A 22533-nucleotide genomic window follows, 5' to 3' on the forward strand; every position below is an offset into this window, starting at 1 on the left:
CCCCACCATTCACCTTCCCTGACTCCTACCCCTTCTCTGGCTCCACACGACCTATGGGATGGGATCCAAACACCCTAGCCTGACACCCAAGCCCTGCCCAGCCAGGCCTCAGCACCTCCTCTTCCACCCCACCTGTCCCTCCACCTCTCTGCATCCCCAATGGCCTCTGCACAAATGCTCATGCTGTCCCCCTCAGGATTGCCCTCCACGCCTCTGCAGAGCCAAATTCACACACCCAGCCAGAGGTGACCTCTCCCCAACTGCAACAGACACTGAAGGCCTGAGACGATGACTCACATAGAACAAAGCTGGCCCCAAAAGGCATTTCACCCCTTTATTGCCACTTAACTGAGTCTCTGTACTTACTGGAAATCCTGGCAGCCCAGGCACACCATCGGGCCCCTGTGACACACCAAAGACAAAGCAGGATTTCCAGAGTTAGCAAGAACACTGCTCCTCAGGGACCCACTCCCTGCCAGCACCTTCCAAAGGCCTAAGCATGTTCCCACAGCAGGGCTCACTAGCCCATTCTGCAGAGGAGGAGACTGAGGCCTGGGAGTGGCAGGAACCGTGCACAGTCACAGGGCTAGTCAGTGCTAGGGGCAGAAACTGCACTGAGGCACCCATAGTCACCCATTCCACCTCCCACCAAAACTGCATTCTGTCACAGCCTCCTCCATAAAACTGTTCAATGTTTGAAATCTTTGGGCTGATGAATGCAGCATCGGGACCTCGGTTATCAGACTCTGAGGAGGCGGCTCAGGGTGAACTGGGGTGTCTGGGGTGGAAGCAAGTGCATGCTAGTGGATTCAGTTCTTTTCCCTGAGTAGCCGTGAGAATTTTAAAGGACCTGGGACACAGAGTTTGTGCTCCACTCCGCAGGGGCCAGGACCCTTCTTCCTGACAACCCCAGACACCTGCAGCTATCAAAGGCTTATGAGTTTGGCATGATATATAGATATCTATATCTGTAGTTGTGTCTATGTCTATATCTGTATCTGTATCTCTATATATACACAGAGAGAGAGAGAGAGAGAGCAAGCGAGCTAGCTAGAGACATGTTTCTCAACATACTGTATCTATAGCAGGGTGGAAAAGCATGAGGGTGACAGCCAGGACTTGAATCCTCCCAGAGAGGGAAATGTCACTGAACAGGAACTGCCACTCGATCCAGAATTAGGGATGAAGGGGCCCCGAAGGCCTGGATTCTTCCCAGGGGAGGGGAGCAAATGGGAAGGAAGTGAGGAAAAGGAAAGTGGGTGAAGGCAAGGGAATACAGCGGACAAGGCCAGGCGCTGTTACAACCCAGACACCCAATCTCCAATTTTAGGCTGTCTGTGTTTTGCTTCAGTATCAGCTTACCTGTCACCCTAAACTTCCTATAGTCTGGAGAAAACAAAGACCATCTGTGAATAGACTTTTCTTTGCTAGTTTGTTTCAGGGTTGATTATTGGGGTTTTAGTAGAAATCAAGGAAAGGGAACCCTGTTGGGTGCAGTACAGAAGAGACAGCCAGACAATCCACAAACAGAGGCAGAAGGAGGAACCTGGTGCCAGGCCAGGTTTGCAGAAATCCTGGGGCAGGCACTGGGTTTTCCCCAGGTCATGGATGGACAGGGGTTCAGGCCAACCTCATTGGGGTCTTCAGGGGTGGTGGCCCCAGCACCTGTGACACTGTAAGCTTCCATCTCCACAGAGACTTGCACAGAGTACCACTGTGTGCAAAGCAGTTTCCCATCCCTCACCTCTTATAAGCTGCCCCAAAGACTGGTGAGGTATTATCAGGGAAGAGAATCAGAGGCTCAGAGTGGTGTGTAGTGGAGATGGGGCTGGAACCCCAAGGCCCCCAAGACCAGAGCTCTTTCCTCTCTGCCCAACTGCCACCAGCAGACGTTGGCAGTTGCAACATGGATTTATTATATGGGCTGTGGGAGGAAGCCTCCTTCCTCTTAGATCCTGTTGTGCCATGGGCCAACGGCGGACTGCAGAAATAATGTGACTTCTTTGTGTGTTCACTTCCAGACCTCTAGAATGGGGCTAGAAAGACTAAAGCAAGCCACATTCCCCACTGTGCTCCAGTTTCCCCATTAAAACGAGGATAGGTCTCTCTAGGCTCTTCCTCTTCCATGAAATGAGATAATATAAATATAAGCAAGCCAAAATTGTTGCACAGACAGTAACTGGTTTGTTACTTAGGATTCTCTGATTTCTATTACACATATTTACGATGAGTGGGACTGCAGGTTTCCACTGCATTGGACAAAACTCTCTGCAAGATCAAATTAATGTGATAGGAACTTTTCAAAAATGTGAAGTCCTCTTACCATTCTACTTTGATATATTCTAGCTGTACTTTGGGAGTAAAAGGATTCCAAACCAACCCAATTTTGTTTCAACAGGGGTGTGTGGGTAGAAACCTCACTCTAGGGCAGCTGTGGATACAAACCGGAGGCCCCATGAGCTCAGGAATGTCTGAGAAATTCATGGATCCACGGGTAATATTGATCAAAGCCTGAAAAGAGAAAAATCAGACAATGAGGACAAAGGATGGCACGTGTTCCGCTTTGTTTCTGGCAGTGAGGCTTTAATTGAAGTCACGCAGCATGGCAGAACACGGCAGACACTGAGAACACCCTCAACCCACTGCCAAACACATCCCTCCCTCCCACTCTTATAAAAAACAACCCTGCGCTGCCTTATCACTTTCCTCTTTTAATTAATTTTAAAATTACACAGTATATGAATACCATCTCTCTTTTAAAGTTTTAAACATATATATATGTATATATACCCATAGAAAGCATATAGTGTTGCTGTATATATGTGAATGTGTGTGTGTGTGTGTCCATGTGGTTATTTTACATAAATGGCATCAGGCTGTATGTATTATCCAGTATATGAATACCATCTCTCTTTTAAAGTTTTAAACATATATATATGTATATATACCCATAGAAAGCATATAGTGTTGCTGTATATATGTGAATGTGTATGTGTGTGTGTGTGTCCATGTGGTTATTTTACATAAATGGCATCAGGCTGTATGTATTATCCCTCAGCTGGCTTTTTTTCACTCAACCATATTGTGTGGAGAACTTTCCATGTGTAATTTTGGAGTATGGACATTTTTAGTTTTAACAGGCTGCCAAAGAGCCGTCCAAAGGGGCCATACAATTTACACTTCCACCAGAAGCATACAAGATTACCTTTTCCCCATACCCTTACCCACACTTGATATTTTAATTATACTTCTTTTCTTTTAACTCTAGTCATCCTTTTTCCAGATACTTGGGACTTTTTGTCTTTCTGTTGTCTACCAGCACGATGTTATTTCTCTCCAAAGGGCCACGGTTTTTCATAAATGTGATGTCCTAATTTCAAGGGAACCGTGATCTGGTCCCAGTCCACATTCCAGCCTCCTCTCCAAATTTCCATCTCTCTTCATCCACCCCCATGCCCACTACCCCCTGGCAGTCAGCTCCTTGTGCCTTGGGCACACCCACATTTGACTCAGGGTGTCCTTGCCACTTGAACTCTGAAAGTTCTGTCCTCCACGCCTACCTGATAAAAATCCTTTTCAGCTTTCCAGTTCCTGCTTAAAGCACTTCCTCCAGAAAGTCCTCCTTGATTTCTCATATCCAAACCTCTTTTCCTTCCTTGTTCCCCCACTTACATCGCTTTGCCTCTCGGTTACAGCTGTTACAGCCATTCTCCTGACTGCACTGGGGGCTCCTAGGGGGTGGGAACTGTGTCTTATCTTTATACCCACAGGGCCCAGCAGGGGACCTGAGGCAGAGTATATGCCCATGAGTGTTTATGCCAGAGTGTTTATGATAGGGACAGAGAATTAAATGACACCCAACACTTCAGTCCGGCAACACTGATTGAGCCTGCACGATGTGCCGGGTGGTGGGGATTCAGAGAAGAAAAGAAGCTCCAGGGAGCAAGTGGAGACAGACACGTTAACAGGCCATTGCTGTACCAGGATGGGGGTTAATGATGAAGTAAAAACCCACACGTTACTGACTTCCCTGTCGACGAGGGCTGGAGGGGAGGGAGATGCTTTCCTTGTGTGGAGATCTTTCCACGCAGGATTTTGGAGTATGGATATTTTTAGTTGTAAGAGACTGCCAAAGAACCCTCCAAAGGGGCCATACAAAGATGTTTCCTTTGACATGAGGGGGGCCACTGAGTGTAACCTTGGCTCCTCTTGGCCCCTGCAGAGGTGGAGAAAGCTCCCTGACGGGCAGTTCTGGGTGTGCTCAGCTCAGCCCCACCCTTCCTTCTCTGCATCTGCCCGCCTCCAGGAAGCACACCCACTACAGTAGGCAAGTCTACACCCTAATTCTCGGGTGTAGTTAGCAGAAACATTGGCTCTCCCACTGGGCCAAGTCCTTCGATGTAACCTCTGTCAGTAATAAAGGTGGTCCTTGGGCCTACCTTTTCCTCTCTGGCTTTATTTCTCACTTGTTCAGAACCTGGCTGGGGAAGAGGATGCTGCTTATTTGGGGTCACTGCAAGACCACAACACCTCTCATGCCTCTAGGCTCTTTTTGAGTTGACCCCAAATGCTGCCAACCAGAAAAGAAGGTTCTGGAAGCAGAGAACAGCAGTATTGGGGTAAGTGCAGACAGGTGAAGCATGCTGGCAGATGGAAGCTCTGGCACCAGGTGCTGGCTACGTGCCCCTGCATAACCTTTTCTCCCCTCTAGCAAGGGTAGAAAACATATAGACAAGCTCTGACCTGGACAATACTCACACTAGACAAGACCTCAATGCGTCCAGGTGGCCCCCTGGGCCCAGGGGGTCCCACGATGATGGCTCCATCCATCCCCCTGTCGCCCTGGTTACAGCAGCGAGAGTGAAAAAGAACTCATTGTAGGTGGATAATGTTCCTAGAACTAGGCTGGAAAGTCCTCCCACTCCCCACCTCTGATCTGTGACTTTACCTTGGGTCCCCGGTCTCCTTTTTCTCCTTTGGGACCCTGAAAAAATAAAAACAGATAAACAAACATTCTGTGGTTTTCTTCTATTCACTTTGCTTACTCTCCCTCTATCCTTTCATCTTCCCACATCTCCCAGGCAATGGGAGCAAAGGATGAGGGGCAAATCCCCTTCCAGAGTCAGAAGGTGACAGCACCCCACAGAGAGCAAGAGAAGCAGAGGCCCTCTCCCAGCACGGGGTGAGTGGCCTCTTGACCTGGAACCTCAGAGCCCTCTGCATCTGGGGGCTGGGAGGTCTGCATATTCAGTCTCCTGGGCTCAGTGCTCAGCTCTGGGTCCCACTTGACAGAGGTAATGAGATGCAGGAGGTTGGTCCCATGACAGCAGGCATCAGAGCAGAAGATGGACAGCAGCCCCACAGGCTAGATGCAGCAGGAGGGGCACCTGCCAGGAGTGCAGGGTCCCGAAATGGGCAGAGTGAGTACTGAATGGGGCAGCAGGAGCGAGGCAATGAGGGGGAGGTGCTTGGTGATAAGGGACAGTGGGTGGGGGGAAGAGAGAGAGAGAGAGAGAAGTGAAGAGAGATGAAGATGGTTTGCAAGTTTTCCCACAGGATGTTTTGTGCACAACTTCTGGGCCGCTCCTCAGACCAAGCACCTGTAAAGGGCACCTCGTCTCTCCATTGCACAGCTGGGGGCTGGGGGCACAGAGGGGGTGAATCGCTGAAAGTGGCAGAGCCAGGAAGGCACTCACAGCTCCTCACTCTAGCATGACAATCCTCATAATGAGGTTTCAAAAGTCAACCTACACTCAAAACCGTTGGTCCCGAGATTCTGGGTTCACTCAGCAGCCTGATACTTCCAGAGCCTTCGGTATCCTGCGGGGAGGAAGACTGAGAATTTCAGATGCAATTCCTGAGCACCTACTTGGGCCAGGTGTGGTGCTGGGAGCTGGAGGGGGTGGTGGGGGTGTCAGAGGGGAATCGGTGTAGCCCCTGCCCTTGGTCAGCGTTCAGGAAGCTGCTCTGTCCAGTAGCCTCAGTGCGCATCATTCTTACACCACAGAAAGGGGGGAAAGTACCTCAAATCCAAGTCCCGTTGCACATCCAGGGCCAGGGGGGCCAGGTGGGCCAGGAGGCCCTGGGGGTCCCATGACCCCAGGAGTGCCAACTTGTCCGTTTTTCCCTTGGGGTCCTGGTAAGCCTCTGCTACCGGGGTCACCCTGCAAGGAAGAGGACAGGCTGATCACCCAGCCCTGGGTTCTCTCGTGAAAGGGAAAACATGAACGCCTGAGTCAGAAAACTACTCTTTGAAGTTAATTAGGTTGATGAATTCTCTGATCCGTACTGCGTAACGGTACAGACACAGCTGTCTTGCTAATTGACATTTCACGTGGAGATAAGCTGATACGCTCACGTGACTGCATGTGTAGGGAGGGGCGAGGAAGGACAGAACGGAAGGGCGCGGACTCCCCAGCCCCAGCTGTCGCGCCTTCCCTGAGCAGTTCCTCTGAGACACGCTTCTCTCTGCTTCTTGACATTTATATGTTCCGTACTCCAGCCCAACAGTCCAATTACAGTAAACCCAAAAAAGGGGAAGAAGGAAGGGGAGAGAGGTTTTTTTTTGTTTTTTGTTTGTTTGTTTGTTTGTTTGTTTTTACCTTTTCACCAACTGAGCCATTAGGCCCTCTTGCTCCCTGAAAAAAACCAGAAAAACAAAAACAAAGGCCAGTTAATGTCTATCTCCTTAGGTACGTTCCGAAGAAAATGCAGAATTAGGTGTTGGTCTCCTAGGCAAGTCAGCTGAAAGCTCGTAAACCTATTTTTCAACTATTAGCTCATCACCTACCTCAAGAGAAAAACAGAGAAGTGGAAGATTAACCAGGGAGAGATCACAGAAAAATTCCCTTGGAGAGCTGTCAGAGAACTAGGTAACCCCTTCCTCACCCTCCCATGACGGAGGTACAGGGGTGCCTCCCCCAGCGCTAAACCCTAGACTTTTGGAGATACGGGGGAAATGACCGACTGTCTTCTGGAAAGATCTAAAGACCAAAAACTGTCTAGAACAGCCCCCAGGGCACAGAATAGGAGAGAGGGTTGCACTAGAGTGGGTTCATGTCCACACCCGTGGGGACGACACTACAGTTTCCTGGGAGGTTGGATGTGCATCCTATAGAAAAGAGTTCCAAGCAGAGGGGGACCAGAAGGAGTGGTCAGGTACAAGGGCACTGCCCTACATCAGAAGACTGAGGCTGAGGCCCCCAGACAGAGAATCTCTGAGGAAACCACAAATGCACCTGCAAGGGAAGAAGCCAGCAGTAGCACTGATGAAGAGGTGCCAGCCATCTAAGACTGTGCCCTTCCCCCCGACCCCAACCACCCCCTTTTCCCTGGGCTAGTCCCCTTCCTATATCAAATCCATAGGAATGACAATGCATAGTTCATGCTCAAAAATAAGATCATGCTGGACTTGAAATAGTTGGAAATGCCAAAGGGAAAACAGATAGGAAGCTGAAAACAGAGGCCTCAGCCATGGGAGAATCCATAGGGAGAAAAGTAACCTGCAAAGCAGTGGTGGAAGCCAGGAGCAGCGTGTGGTCCGTGGGCCTCTGACAGGGAGACAGGTAGAAATTCTGCAGGACAGCCATCTGCCCTCCCCTCCCACTCCCCACTCCTGCCAAGGGGCACCTATGGGTGCCTTAACACCATAAGAACAATAAGAATTGTCTACTGGGGCAAAGAGATAGGGGAGAATCCCTGGTGGTTAGGGAATCCTGGGAGGTCCGGGGGACCCCAGACTCTGAAGACCAGCCTGAGGTGCCCTGCCTGATGGCACACCCTACTCCTTCCGTTCCCTTCCTGAAACCTGCAAGTCTCAGAAGCAGAGGCTGCCCACCCCCCCAACAGTCTGTACAGAGGCAGGAAACAGACGAAAGTGGGATCCCAATTCGAAAGCAAACACACAAGCAAGAAACACCGAAAACCTGAGGAAAACAACACCATGAAAGACACCAAAACCAACAATAGACTATACACCTGAGGAAACAGAGTTAAAACAATCCAATCGGGGTCTGGAGTACACAACATATGTTCTCAGTGAGAAAAGGGAGTATGTTACAGCCAGGAAACAAGGACAAACTATTACAAAATAAGAACAGTGGTTATGAAAAAGACCAATTAGAGATTTTGGAAATAAAAATATATAACTGTGGAAATAAAGAACTCTATAGAAGGATGAATAACAGACTAGGCACCTCTGAAGACAGATAAATACAAAGAAGACCAGGCTACAGAATCTCCCAGAAAGCAGCACAAGAGCATAAAGACCTAGAATGACAAGGCAGTTACAGATACTGAGGATGGAATCAGAAATTCCAACACCTGGGCCGGCCCGGTGGCACACTCGGTAGAGTGCGGCACTTGGGAGCGCAGCGGCGCTCCCGCCGAGGGTTCGGATCCCATATAGAGACCGGTCTGCTCACTGGTTGAGCGTGGTGCGGGCGCGACACCGAGGGTTGTGATCCCGTTGCCGGTCGCGGTACGGGCGCAACACTGAGGGTTGTGATCCCGTTACCGGTCACAAAAAAAGACAAAAAGGAAAAAAAAAAAAAAGAAATTCCAACACCTGTTTAATTGGAGTGACAGAAGGAGAGAATAAAGAAAATAAAGAGAAAGCAGTATTGAAGAAACAATAGCTAAAATGTTTTTAAAAACACAGAAGTAAAAGTATCCAGATTAAAAAGCACCTCCTCTCCCCGACCTGACAAAAGGTCTATAAAGTACTAAGAAGACTAAATTTTTCAAAAAAATCCACATCCAGTTACAATGTAGGGGAATTTCAAAATACTAGGAGTAAAGTAAAATAAATCCCAAAATCTGCCAAAGGGAAAATTCAGATGACCTTCAACAGACAGAATCAGAGTGAAATATGACTTTATGTTAGCAACGCTGGAAATTAGAAGACAGAAATTATCTTCGAATTGTCAAGGGCAAATGACTTTGAACGTAGAATTCTATCCCCAATTAAATAAGAATAAAACAAAGACATTTTAAAATGCCCAAGATGAGGGCCGGCCTGTGGCCCACTCGGGAAAGTGTGGTGCTGATAACACCTAGGCCATGGGTTCGGATCCTATATAGGGATGGCCGGTTCGCTCACTGGCTGAGTGTGGTCCTGACAACACCAAGCCAAGGGTTAAAATCCCCTTACCAGTCATCCTTATATAGGTATTTTTTTAAAAAAATGCCCAAGATGTCAGAAAGTTTGCCATCTCTAGACCCTCTCTGAAAATATGACTAGAGGATGTACTGCAATGTGAATAACTGAGGAAACATAGCACACAAGAAGCAATGAAAAATGTATTCATATATCACTTTCATAATTAAAAATGCCTAAAGTAGAGTTGCTTTGTTCCCCAAGGCATTTCCACAATGTCCCACGCCTCTGCCAGGACATATTTAAAAAATCGGGGGGCTAAATAACTTTCCAGGTTCCTTCCAGCTAAGACCATTTGGGACTCTAGCTGAGGATGAGCCTAAACAGAGCTCTCAGGGTAAATGCGAAAGGCAAGGCCACGGTGTGCCCCACAAAAAGACCTGCACACACTAGGCAACCAACACACCACAACCGCCCTCTCTCTCCTTCCCAGACTGGGAGTCCATGCTCTTCACTCAGTAGCTGTGACAACCATCCTCAAGGGACTGGTTTCTCCCCAGGGTGAGGCTCAGGGATCTGCAGGGTGAGGGCTGCCACACGGTGCTGGAGGAAGACACATGCCTCACACCTGGGGCATGCTTGGGGCATGGCAAAGGCCCTGCCTCTCACAATGACTGCCTCTTTGTTCTCCTGTGGAGAGACCCTGCCCACTACTTGGCCTACAAATGGGGACAGTGGGGGATGAGGGTGGGGTGGGCACTGGGCCTCCAGGAGGAGGCGCCAGGCTCCTAAGGCAGGAACAGCGATTCTGGAGTGGCCCTGAATTTCTGTGCTCAAAACACTCAGATCCTCCTGAGCCAGCCTCGTGGAACCTCAACATCTCCCTGGCCGGAGAGCCAGAGGGGACATCCAGGCCACTCTGGGAAGGCTGGGGGAGAAGTGCTTGGTGAAGGATGTGGCTGTATCTGGGACCTGCCACCTTCCTGCTGGCCAGCCCTGCCAGGGAGAAGCTAAGTGTGACCTCCCACCTGGGGCAGAAATATGGCTCAAAGAACTGGGTTCTCGTTTTGCCACCTAATCCAGAGGCTACAGTTTCTGTGTCTGCTTCTCTCAGGTGTGACCAGTCATGCCATCATCCGCTGCCTGTTGTTGCATCTGTCCTTGACGGGAGTGCCAAGTCTAGCAAGTCAAACCACCATCAGGGCTACTGCAAAACAGACACTAAGTAGCCTCATCTCTGAAAACCTCAACTGGCTGTGTCGCCAATTGATACTATTAAAGGAAATTATGTTCCTAAAGCAAAAACTGTATTTTTTCAATTGCTTTCCCTATTCCTTTCAAATTAACAATGCATCTTGTAGCAGTTTCAAAGGAAGTTTTAGAAGATATTTTGGACCTTGATTTATCTGTCTCAGAAACAGATGATTTTATCCCACTTGTATGCGGTGAAAAGATAGTATTTGGATCCATTTCAATGGCTCACAGATACGGTGGCCACCAGTTTGGATCATGAGCAGATCAGCTTGAGGAGGGAAGAGCCTACCTTGACGGAATTTACATGAACAGGCAGGCTGGCAAGTGGGAGCTCCAATTAAAAGGCTCAGGAAAGAATCCACAGTCCAAAATAGTAATGGCAGAGTTGTGCTTCATTCTTCAGAGAGAGAATCTTTGTGTAGTGAGGCTATGTACTATCTTGGAATTCCAACTAGCAGAGCTGCAAGTGTGGTTTTAAGTGATGAAATATGGAGAGATCAGTTCTGCAATGGAAACATTGTAAAGGAATGAGGTACGGTAGTACTGCGTGTTGCAAAATCATGGTTTAGAATTCATTAGAAATTTTGGCTCATTATGGTGAATTGGATTTACTATGGACATGGCTAGACTTCAACATACAGGAACATCAAATAACCTAATAGATACATGGACTTTTTTTTTTCCTACTGCAGACAGCACTTCCAACTTACTGCCTTGTGGATGTCTGCTGGTTTTGCTCATGGTGTTTGTAATACTGATAACTACAGTTTGTTATTCATTACACTTGACTATGGTCTGTTTGCTTTTATGGAGGCCTATCATGCAGATGTTGTACCAACAACATCTGATGATGAAAGAAGACATAAAATAGAAAATCAGGAAAATATTGCAACGTTTCATTTAAACACGTTGTTACGAGCTCTAAACCCATTACCACATCTTAAGCAAAAGCAGCTCACTGCTCAGATTCTTGAAGGGTAGCCTGTTCTTCATTACGTGAGATTTAGAGAATTGTTCAAAGACAAATTGGGATTAATGGGAGAAAGGAAAGGTAATGATGATTTAATTGCACTTCTCTTACATCGTATGGAAAACACAGAAGTCGATTTTACAATGACACTTTGGCAGCTCAGTGAAATTACTCAGAGCCAGTTATTGGGATCTCAACATTCCTCAGCAATTCCGGCCGCTGAAAAAAATTTCAAAGCACAAATTCTTTCCTGCCTGGGTGTCCCAGTACCTTTTGAGGCTGCAGAATAACATGAATGACTTAGATTCTGGAAGAAGACAACTGTTAATCCTAGATACGTTCTGAAGAACTGAATGGCAGAAACTACAGTGCAAAAAGCAGAAAGTAATGATTTTTCAGAGGTCCACCTTCTCCACCAAGTTCTTTAGCATCCTTTCCAGAAGCACTCTGCAAGTGGGAAGGCAGGCTATTCCTCACCTAAGGCAGGCTATTCCTCACCTATTCCCTCTTGGGTTAAAGATCTTAGAGCTAGCTGCTCATTTTAATTTGGGGAAAATTAAATAAGGAATACTTCTATAATTGAACTCGGAATAAGCTATTTGATAAATTCCTAATGTCCGTCCACATTTTGATGACAATCTCACATTTTTTTTTTTTTTTTTGTCTTTTTCCGTGTCCGGCAACGGATCGCAACCCTCAGTGTTGCCCCCGTACCGGACCGGGACCGGCAACGGGATCGCAACCCTCGGCGTTGCTCCCGCGCCTCACTCAGCCAGCGAGCGGGAACCGGTCTGTATGTGGGATCCGAACCCTCGGCAGGAGCGCCGCCGCGCTTCCCAAGCAGCGCACTATCGCAGTGCGCCACCAGGCCGGCCCGACAATCTCACATTTGATAGTAACTATTCTATGTATAAAATTTTTTCTAGCTATATAAACTGAACCTTATTCTTGGGGGAGAAACTCCCACTTTAGATAAATGCCTAGACTGCTCTATACACCCTGCTAATGAGAAGGGAGGCTGGTTTCACAGCAGCAGGAAGAATGACTTCCCTACAAGTGGACTCATCCAACCGTGGAAGGCACTGCCTGTGCAGGGAATGAGTTCCTTGCCACTAGAAGTGTGCAAGCTGAAGGACATATATTGTGGTGGGGAGTCAAGGATCAAACGTAACATTGGATCTTATGTTTTGTAACATCTGAGACTGTTCATTTCCTTTAGCATGTTTTTGTTAACATCCAGACTATGCTCCTTGGTTTCCTTTTTTTAAAAATAAATAAATAGGGCAGGCCCGGTGGCGCACTGGATAGTGCGCCGCTTGGGAAGCGCGGCGGCGCTCCCGCCCGAGGGTTCGGATCCCACATACAGACCGGTTCCCACTCACTGGCTGAGCGAGGCGCGGGAGCAGCGCCGAGGGTTGCAGTCCCGTTGCCGGTCCCCGGTCCGGTACGGGGGCAACACTGAGGGTTGCGATCCGTTGCCGGACACGGAAAAAAAACAAAAGACAAAAAAAATAAAAATAAATAAATAAATAAAGTAAATGTCATATGCAAGGTTTCCTTCCAGCTCTCCAGAGGCAAATTTCCAAGTCCTTCCAGAGTCTCCTTTTACTTGACCAGAGATCCTCATATACACACAGTGTAACATATTGAGAATCATAGTAAATTTCAGATGAAATTTGAAAACAAACATGGATTGATCTCCAACAGTAATCCCGGGCAAGCCTGCTGCTCCAAGCACGGCTGATTCTCCGAGCAGTTGCTGAGTGCGTCTACACGGGTGTTCTGCATGCAGATGTGGGCGTGGGCGTGCGAGACAGAGTGTGGGAGGGATGTGCAGGAGTGGGTAGGTGGAAGCTGGTGAGAAGAACAGGCAAGATGAGTGTAGGTCTGTGGTGTTTCCTGCAAAATTTAATTTCTTATAAAACAGTTGGTACATGTAAAATGAGTTCTACAAAGCTTGACAATTGTTTCCTTTTCTGAGAAATGAGCTTTCCACGAAAATTGAGTTACTGTTTCAATTAAACACACTAGAGAGCTGACAGAAACTGTAAATTCAGTTCAGGGACAATGGTGGTGTCTAGGGAGTTGGCATTTTCCGTATCTTCATGAGGAGTGCACAGAAGGCCCGCAATTCCCATCCCACTGGGAGAGATCCTCCCTCCTCTAAACCCTAGTAAAACCCACTGGCCCCGTCGTTAGCATGAGGCTCACCTGATCTCTATTGCCCCTCTTTGCCAGACACAGCTATCTCATCATCCAGCCTGGGAATGCTGTAGGGGCAGGAATCCCACCCCCTACCCTCCCAGCACCACCACGGGCTTACAGACAGGAGACAGGACGGGCTTACAGACAGAAAATGAAGGCAGGCCACACTCTGGGAATGGCAGACAAAAGTGGTGTCTGAAGGCTGTTTCATTCGTTCATCAAACGCTAATGGAGGCTAGTGCTAGGTTCCAAGGATCCAGAGACATTACCACAGGCTCTACGTCAGGGTAGGGGTGAGGAGCAGACAGGCAAGCTAACACCTTCAGTGTCATTTGCTAAGAAGGTTCTGGCAGCATAAAAACTGTGCTAATAGAAAGCGGAGGAAGGAGGGATGCTTTCTGCCCATAAAGAGTCTGGGAGAGATTCCAAGAGGATATATGTCAGCTGGGGCTTGGAGGACCAGAAAAGGAAAAGGACATCCCAGACAGGGAGAAAACAATGTGCAAAGGCCAGGAGGCATGTCCTAAGCATTGCAGCAGGGCTGATGCACTGGCCCAGGGGCTGCATGCTGTCACGGTAGGTGATGAGCTTGAGAGGTGGCAAGTGCAGATCAGGAAGGGCTGGGGGGTCTGCACATAGTTAGGGTTTTGTCCTGCAGGCATCAGGGAGCCAGTGGACAGGGCAATGACTGATGAGAGACCGCTGCAGGAAAGTGGGCTGGGCAGGTGGCTGGAGGATGGATTGGGCGTGGAAAGAAACGTGAGAGATGTAAAAGCCAGTCTTGGCAACTGACCAATCATGAAAGGAAAGGGAGAAGAAGGAGGAGTTGGGGAAGACCCATCTTAGAGTCCAGGTGACTCAGTAGATGGCAGTACCATTCACCAAAGCTGAGACACATAGGAGGGGGCAGAGAAGATGCTGAGTTCAGGTTTGGGCACAATGTGTCCTATGCTGGGGACATCCAGCAAAGATGACCAGTGGGGGATTACAGGGGGTCATTCATATAAGAGCCAAGGTCAGGCTTGGGGGTCCGAGAGAGAAGTGCTGCCTGGTGGCTCCCATGTGTTGGAACCCTCCCACGTCCCACGTACCTTCTCCCCTTTCATCCCGGGAAGACCGGAGGCTCCATCAAGTCCAGGCTGTCCTTCAGGGCCCTGGGGAGCATTAATGACAATCAGCCCACAACATCTCTGCTAAGAATCACATACAGACCCTTCCTAGAAAAGGAGGGTTGGGAGGCAGGTAAGTCTGGGGCCCAGAGCCTTGTGCCAGGCCCAAAGAAGGACTGCCAGTCCCTGGCCCCAGCTGGGCCACTGCTGGCTATGCCCCTATGGACGAGTGTCCTTCACCCTTGGGTCACGTTTCCTCCTCTGTGAGGGAATCAGGGGCAGGGTTGGACTAGATGGTTTCCAAGGGCCTCCCACTCCAGGCCCAGCTCTATGTCCTATGATTCCAAGATTCTACATGAATGTGCGTTTTTGACACTGACTGCGATAAAGCAGCAGAACAATGTGTAAAACGATGTTTTTCCTGGCTGCTGCTTCTTAAGAGCCTCAGCGGTGACTCAGATGAGGTGGATTTTTTTTTTTTTGTCTTTTTCCGTGTCCGGCAACGGATTGCAACCCTCAGTGTCGTGCCCGTACCGGACCGGGACCGGCAACGGGATCGCAACCCTCGGTGTTGCTCCCGCGCCTCGCTCAGCCAGTGAGCGGGAACCGGTCTGTATGTGGGATCCGAACCCTTGGGCGGGAGCGCCGCCGCGCTTCCCAAGCGGCGCACTATCCAGTGCGCCACCGGGCCGGCCCGGATTTTTGTTTTTTATTTACAAATGTTAGCTAGCTGCTCCCTTTCCATCATGAACCTTAGATAGTGCTGGGGTCTGCAATCTGCACACCCCTCCCTGGCTAAAGGAAGCCCCATGGCCACAGAGAGGGAGAGAGGACTTCAGCTGCTCACCGGGGGCCCAGGTTCACCAGCAGCTCCATCCTCTCCAGGAGATCCAGGGGGTCCCATGAAAACATCAGTTCCTGGCTTTCCTGGAATCCCAGGCAAGCCAGGTGGGCCTGGGGGACCTGGGGGACCCTAAGAAACAGACACTGTTAGAACTAAAGAGGGAGGGTAAATATATACCGAGCATGTGTTCCATACATTCTCTCCATTTCTTATAACAACACTACAAGTATGAACTGGTGTTCCCACTTAGCAGATGGGAAAATTGAGGCTCAGTGAGACCATGTGATTCAAGGGCTCACACATGCAGCTCATTAGTAATAGAAAAGCTGAAATTTGAATCTAGGTCTTTCTGAGCCCATTATATCATGTTTTCTCCCAAATGGGTGTACACAATAAAAGATCCAATTAGTTGGAATTCTCAGAGGTGCTCTAGCTAATTTAGTTTTCTGATTAACTGTGAGGCAGGTCGAAAACTGCCTCTTTAGCTGTGTTGTTAAAACTCTTCCTGAAATGTACTAGTCTCTTTAGCCTCTTGCCGGGTTGGCTGATTCCACCGGCATGGAAGACCCATTTGGCTCCCACTCTGCCCAACCACTGAGGGCAGCCTTCCTGCCCTGGCTCTGATCAGTGGGCAGAGGGGCAGCCAAGTGGAGCCTCTAACTGGGTATTCAGCACAGGTGCTCAGGGGAAGGGGAGGAGAGGAGGTTGGGGGCCAGGGACAGAGGCACCAGCTGCAACTGGAGAAGGGAGGAGCCCTGCAGGGGACAATTTAGAGAGGGACCCGTGGAGACCCAGCCTTGGGCAGGAGGCCGGGGGACCAAGAGGTGCCAAAGAGGGAGAAAGAGCAGTCTGGGGAGGCAGAGAGGGGGTTGCCTAACAGTAGGGAGAATTTCAAGAAGGTTCTAGAAGCCAAAGTGCAAAATGCTACCCAAGGAAGAGGCCAGTAGGTCTCTCTAATGAATAAGGGGTGAAGGGGGGATCAAAAGCCACCTTGTAGAGGTGGGGGTCAGTGGGCACGCTTTCTCTGGAACAACTTGCTTGGGAAGCCTGCTAAGGAAAGGAGGAAAGTGGAGAAGGGGAGTCCTGGATACAAATTTAGGCTCATACTCACTTAAAACAAAAGGAAACTGATCAAAATGGAAAATTTCAAACACATAAAAGTAAGGGGAAAAGTATAATGAACCCCCATGAACTCACCTCCAATAATCCTCAACAGTGGCTAACCTGGCTTCATCTACAATCTCCCCACCCCCATGTCCCTCCTTCCTGGATTATTTTGAAGTCAGTCCCAGACACCACGTGGTGTCATGCTTCACACTCACTCTTAACAGCTCCTCACTGCCCGCCAGGTGCCCGGAGCCAGAGCTGATGTCTGAGCCCCAGCCCAGGCCGGAGCCCTCAGCCTCCACTTCCACCTGGAGAGAGAAGAAATTCCCACACTTGGATTCAGCTGCCAGTCTCCAAGGACAGCCATATCACTGAAAGTTTTCCCAGCTTCTGCAGCCCTACAACTTCTGCTCCCAACTTTCCTTCTGGCGATTTCTCTACTCCATTCTACAGCTACCGGCCATGCTCTCTGCCTCCCAGCTGTGCAGCCTGCATGAGACCAGTCCTGCCTTTCCTTCCTGCCTTCCAAATCCCTACTCATCCTTCAAGGTCCTGTTCCACGGTCACCTCCTTTGTGAAGCTCTTCCTACCCCATTTTCAGGCAGAATTCATCTCTCCCTCTTCTCTACTCCTACTGGCTTATCAAAGTCTCAATTGGGTGTTAGGACCACCCGGCTTGAAGCTTAGTTATGCGTGTGTCTGTCGGTCCCTCTAGACTAGGGCTGCTCCAGAGTGTGCCCAATCCTGAGACACACTGGGTGTCCAGAGTTCAGCACAGAGTCTAGAGTTCAAGATCTGGCACTGAGAAGTCACTCGGTGCATACTAGTTAAATGTCATCAAATTCTTCCAAAGAACCAAAGGGAGTTTTTAAAATACCCTTCTGGTACTTAATTCCTGAAACAGGAACCAGGCAAGACCTAATTCAACCACTGAACGTAAGTGTATTGAGCATCTGTTGAGAGGCTCTGAGAAGGAGCTGAGTCTCAGGGTTAGAGCTGGGTTTAGGAAGGTCACGGTGTCAGGTATATGTGGGTGGGAAAAGAGGTGGTGATAACAGAGGCGGGGAGACCAATTAGGAGCTGCTGCCACAGTCTGAGGGAGGAGGCAGCACTGCACAGCTCACTCGGAGGACTTGGGGATGCACTGGATGGGGTGCAGGAGGGAGAGGAACACTTGAGGACGCTTCCTGGTTTCTCCCTTAGTGACCAGGGAGATGGGGAGCCCAGGAGGAGGAGCAGCTCTGGGCACAGGTGGTACTATGGGTTGATTGAATTGTGTCCCCCAAAGTCCATACACTAAAAGCTTCATTCCCACTATAACTGTTGAGGGTGGTAAATCTTATTACGGTAATTGAAAGGTGGGGCTTTGAAGAGGTGATTAAGTTGATGGCTTCATGGTGGTCCTGGACATGGTTCTGAGGGCTTTAAAAAGAGAGTATGTGAGGGTCTCTGTCTGCTTCGCCATTTTCTGCCATGTGAGAGCCCTGCATTGCTGTAAAGCCACCACTAAAGAAGAACCTCACCAGATGTGTTCCCTGGACTTTGGATTTCCCAGTTTCCAAAACTGTAAGCAATTCATTTCATTTTCTTACAAATTACCCAGTTCCAGATATTTTGTTATAAGCAACAGAAACAAACTAATATAGGTGAAGAGTCCAGTTTGGGACATGTTGAGTTTGAGGAGCCTCTGGGCTACTCAAGGGGCAGGATATAAACTGGATATAAGTAACTCTGCTCCTGAGCACACTGTAGGGTTCTAGCAGAGGCAGAGAGCCCTGAGATCTGACAGAAAGCTACTTTGGGGCTGACAAAAAGAATCCTCAGCCTCTGGCTGTTTCTGCTTTATCCCTGGTCCCTGCACACTGTGTGTGTGTGTGACAAGCCTGGGGGGAATCTCACCGTGGGTCTGGCAGGCTCAGAAGGTCCAGCGGGGGCAGGAAACCCCTCCCCCACATCACCCTAAAAAGAACAGAATGGTTAGTGAAGCGCTGGGCACCCCCTCTTCCTACATCCCCTTTCCTTTCTGTAGAAATTGTGCTCATCCTTAACATGAGAATTACGCAGGAGTGAAGAAAGGCATTGTCCTTTACAGAGACAGCCCAAGGAGGCACCTTGTCCTCCTCAGGGCACAGGAGCCCTTTGTTTCCTCACAACACTGGTGGGGTGGATGGATGTGCTGGGAAGAGCTGAACAGCGTGGACTAGTTCTGCACACCCCCACTGGCCCCTCAGGCTTTCCCCATCCCTGGTCTGTGACCTGCCGGAGCACCGGTATCCAGGCCCAGCCCAGCCTGCCTCTGAAGCCTGTCTTGCCCACCGCTCCTGTAGTCTTTACGGTGTCTGCCTCCCCAGGACCCTGGGCCCTCGAGGGCAGGCACAGTGCCTAAATCACCTCCAGGACCCAGGATCCAGCACAGGGCTGGTGCTCAGGAAATGCTTTTAGAATGACAGAAGCCCCCACTTGGAAAGGAGAGAAACAAATGAGAAAGAGTGGCATCCGGGAGGTTTTGGCTGTCAACAAGGGTCCAGAGAAATGGTTGCCCTGGCAAATAAGGTGACAGGATGGCTGAGCCACTAAAAGGAGAGTGGAGATGTCAACGGTGAAATCCCAAAATACATATGCTGTGATTGTCCCCCTCTCAGAGCCCCTGCTGCTCCCCAGAGCCCTGCTGACACCCGAAGTCCACTGAGGTGGCCAGGGGCAGACAGCAGTGAGGATCCCCACCTCCCCAGCCCCAGCTGTCCCTTCCAATGTCCTGGTAGACAGACTCCAGAGGCCCTAGGGCAGGATCTTCTGGGACCATGCACCGGGGTTGCTGTAGATACATCCCCTTGGGAATAGTTTAACATCAGCAGGTGCTTCGGTAACAGGAATTCGTTATCTTTCGTGGTGACTACAACCAGACAAGGCATTCCCATATGCATCACCTCATTTCATCCCACCCCACAGGGCGACCATCTCCACCCCCATCTTACAGATGAAGAAACTGGAGCAAAGAAGTGGTTGGGAACTTCCCTGAGATACTACAGCTACTAACAGGCAAATGTAGGTCTGTGTCCTTGGAAGCTCTTGACTGCCCAACACTTTCCCAGGAAGAAAATCTGGAGCGGAGTCCAGAGCTTAGACACAGAGCATCAGAATCAGAAGAACCCTTTGACTACAGATGGGGAACCCAAGGCCCACGGAAGTCAAGGAAGGACCTGGTCACCAGCTGGTAAGAAGAGACTCAGCCGGAACTGCCCCTGTGCTGTTTTCATGATTCTCAGACTCTCAGTTGGATCTACTTTGGGCCCAGTCCTCTTGCTGCTTCTACTATCACCTTGATCAGAATTCACAAAATCAACCCCAAATAACATGCCCAGGACACTTGATCAGGAGCTAATGTGTTCTCCAGAATGGGCACAGTATGAACCTTTTCTCCTTTGGGCCCAGCCTGTCCTTTCATTCCCACATGCACTCCTTGAGCCTAAAACAGGAAGATTTAGTTAAAACTGGGTTTTTGGGACATGGAGCTGCTGAGCTCTAATGACATTCCCCGGTCCTGGTTAGTGAGCTGGGAGTGAGCTGGGGCTTGCCCGGGACTGGAGTCAGCAAGCCCCGTGAGAGGGGGCGGTCTAGTCACTGCAGCGTCCTGCACCCAGCAGATAACAGGCTCTCACTGCCTAGTTGCTAAATGACTAGCAGGAAGACCACGGCATTCGGAGTCACCCAGACCTGACAATCATTCTTATCTTTTACCAGTGTTCCACAACACAGATTTTAAATATATTACTTCATTTCAAGGGCAATGTTCTCCATATGTTCTCTAAAAGATTATAATATATAGTCAGTGCTTAGAAATGAAATGACTTCATTTCAACCACTATGGGCTTTGCTAACCAACTTCTAGCTCATATCTAAAATGATGGTTGTGGACAGTGCAAAAAAAAGGCCAAAAGTCCAGATATCAAGACCCTCACCGCTACTTGACCCCTGGGAGCTGTGTGACCTTAAGCAAATCCTTAACTTTCTCTGGGACTCATCTGCAAAATAATTCTATATAGTGAATTTATTGAGCAGGTGCTATGTGCTAGGTAACATTTTCCACGTATTAATTCATTTAATCTTCATAACAAGTCAAGAGACAGGTACTATGATCATGATCCCCATTTTATGCATGAGTGTACTGAGACAGCCAGAGGTGAAGAAATGGTCCCAGACATGTGCAGAGCCAGGCTTGGATGCCGCTTCTAACCCAGCAAGCTACACTGCCTTGGGTGACTCAGATTCAAAATGATCCTAACGATATTCCACAGTGGGTGCCCTCTTGACCATCCTTATCGTGCTTCCAAACTATCTGCTCAGGAACTGGAGCATCTGTTTCGGTTCACAGCAGGTTCCCCACACAGGCACTTGGCAGTGACCTGTCTTCATCAATTATGTGCCAGGAGGAGATACTGTGTGCTCTGCTCTTCTTTCTCCCTTTCTCTTTCTCTCTCTCTCCCTCTCTCCATCCCTCTCTCTTTCTCTTCTTCCCTTAGAGCTTTTTTGGAAGACACCAAAATATATTAAGAACCTAACAACCTCCCATGGGTCCACCACTCTGAGACAACAACTGCTAACATGTACAGAGGGTATTTCCTTCTAGTGTTTTGACATGTGCATATTTTTGAATAGTTAAGATCGCACAATATACTGCTCAAGTTTATAACCAGCTTCTTTCACTTAACATTATATGGTAGCATTTCCACCCATCACTAAATATATTACTTCTAGTAAACATAATTTTAATAGCTGTGTAATGTCCCATTATTTGAATAAACTTCAGTTAACCCCCTATTGTTGGCTAATTAAATCATGCCAAATTTTTCTCTATTACAGACAATACTTTTGTAAACAAAGCCTTTTTTAAATATCAGACTATCTCCATTGATCGATTCCTGGAAGTTTCTGTGTCGACAATATGCATTTTCATAGTTGTTAATAGATGTATATGGATAAGTTTCCCAGAAGTAGGAATCCCTTAGCTCTCCCACGAGCACAGCTGGTCTCACCAGGCCAACTTCTCAAAGCAGAAGACAAAGGATCTAAGAACAACTCACCCAGTTTCTTCAACAAATCAGTGGCAGAAAGAAAAAAGAAAGTGGGAGACAACGAGAGATTAAAAGAAACTCAAGAGACATATCAACCAAATGCAATGTATAGACCCTGTTTGAATTCAGATTCAAACAAACTCACTGTAAAAAGTTATTTTTTAACCCGCCCCCCAAAACAGGGTATTCGATAATATAAAGCAACCGTTGTTAATATGTCAGATGGATAATGACATTGTAGCTATGACCAAAAAATAATTTAGAAAGTTCCAGATCATTCTATGAGTGATACACATTGAATTATTCACCAGTTAAATGATATGCTATTTGGGATTTGCTTTTAAATAATCCAGCTTTCCCCTCCCTCCAAAAAAGATGGTGGTAGGAGGCGGAAGAGATAAAGCCAGATGGGCAAATATCGATAATTGTTCAAACTGAGTGATGAGTGTGTGTGTGCGTGTGTGTGAGATGGGGGAGGGTTAATTATACTAATCTAAGCCCTTTTGTAAATTTTTTGCATTTTCAATAATAAAAAGTTAAAAAGAGAGAGAAAAGGGAGAACTGGATCTCTCTGTACCTGCTGTGGCACCACTCAGGGGAGATCTGGTCTTAGATTTTTGCACATCCCTTGTGGTTGAGAGCAGAAGGGGACAGGGACTTGTTTAGGAAGTATGTGGGCTGGGGGCCCATTAGCACCCCTAGGGGTGCTGAGCCCCAGCCCCAGTGTCTCACTTACTTGGTCTGGCATTGGACTCAGGCAACTGTGTTGTCTTAAGCTTCCCAGTGTCTCTAATGTGCAACCAGAGTTCCTGTTCACCTTCCTCCTCTTATAGGTGATGACAGAGTTGTGGTGTCCCTGGAGGTGGAACCTTGGC

The 22533-nt window shown here is 48.5% G+C and overlaps 1 protein-coding gene across 1 annotated transcript in view; it reads right to left on the minus strand.

Annotated features, from left to right (window-relative positions):
- The window catches only part of COL15A1 (collagen, type XV, alpha 1), a 120057-nt gene that overhangs the window by 28496 nt on the left and 69028 nt on the right, over window positions 1-22533 (minus strand). Inside the window, exons 16-23 of the mRNA XM_008568787.1 lie at window positions 14618-14680; window positions 6603-6638; window positions 6024-6164; window positions 5752-5820; window positions 4949-4984; window positions 4759-4842; window positions 2446-2511; window positions 367-402 (exon numbers count right to left, since the gene is read on the minus strand). Coding sequence (XP_008567009.1) covers window positions 367-402; window positions 2446-2511; window positions 4759-4842; window positions 4949-4984; window positions 5752-5820; window positions 6024-6164; window positions 6603-6638; window positions 14618-14680 — 531 coding nt within the window. The remainder of the gene's footprint in view (window positions 1-366; window positions 403-2445; window positions 2512-4758; window positions 4843-4948; window positions 4985-5751; window positions 5821-6023; window positions 6165-6602; window positions 6639-14617; window positions 14681-22533) is intronic.

Source organism: Galeopterus variegatus, unplaced genomic scaffold, assembly GCF_000696425.1.
Source record: "Galeopterus variegatus unplaced genomic scaffold, G_variegatus-3.0.2 Scaffold442, whole genome shotgun sequence".
In the NCBI taxonomy this organism is placed as follows: domain Eukaryota; kingdom Metazoa; phylum Chordata; class Mammalia; order Dermoptera; family Cynocephalidae; genus Galeopterus; species Galeopterus variegatus.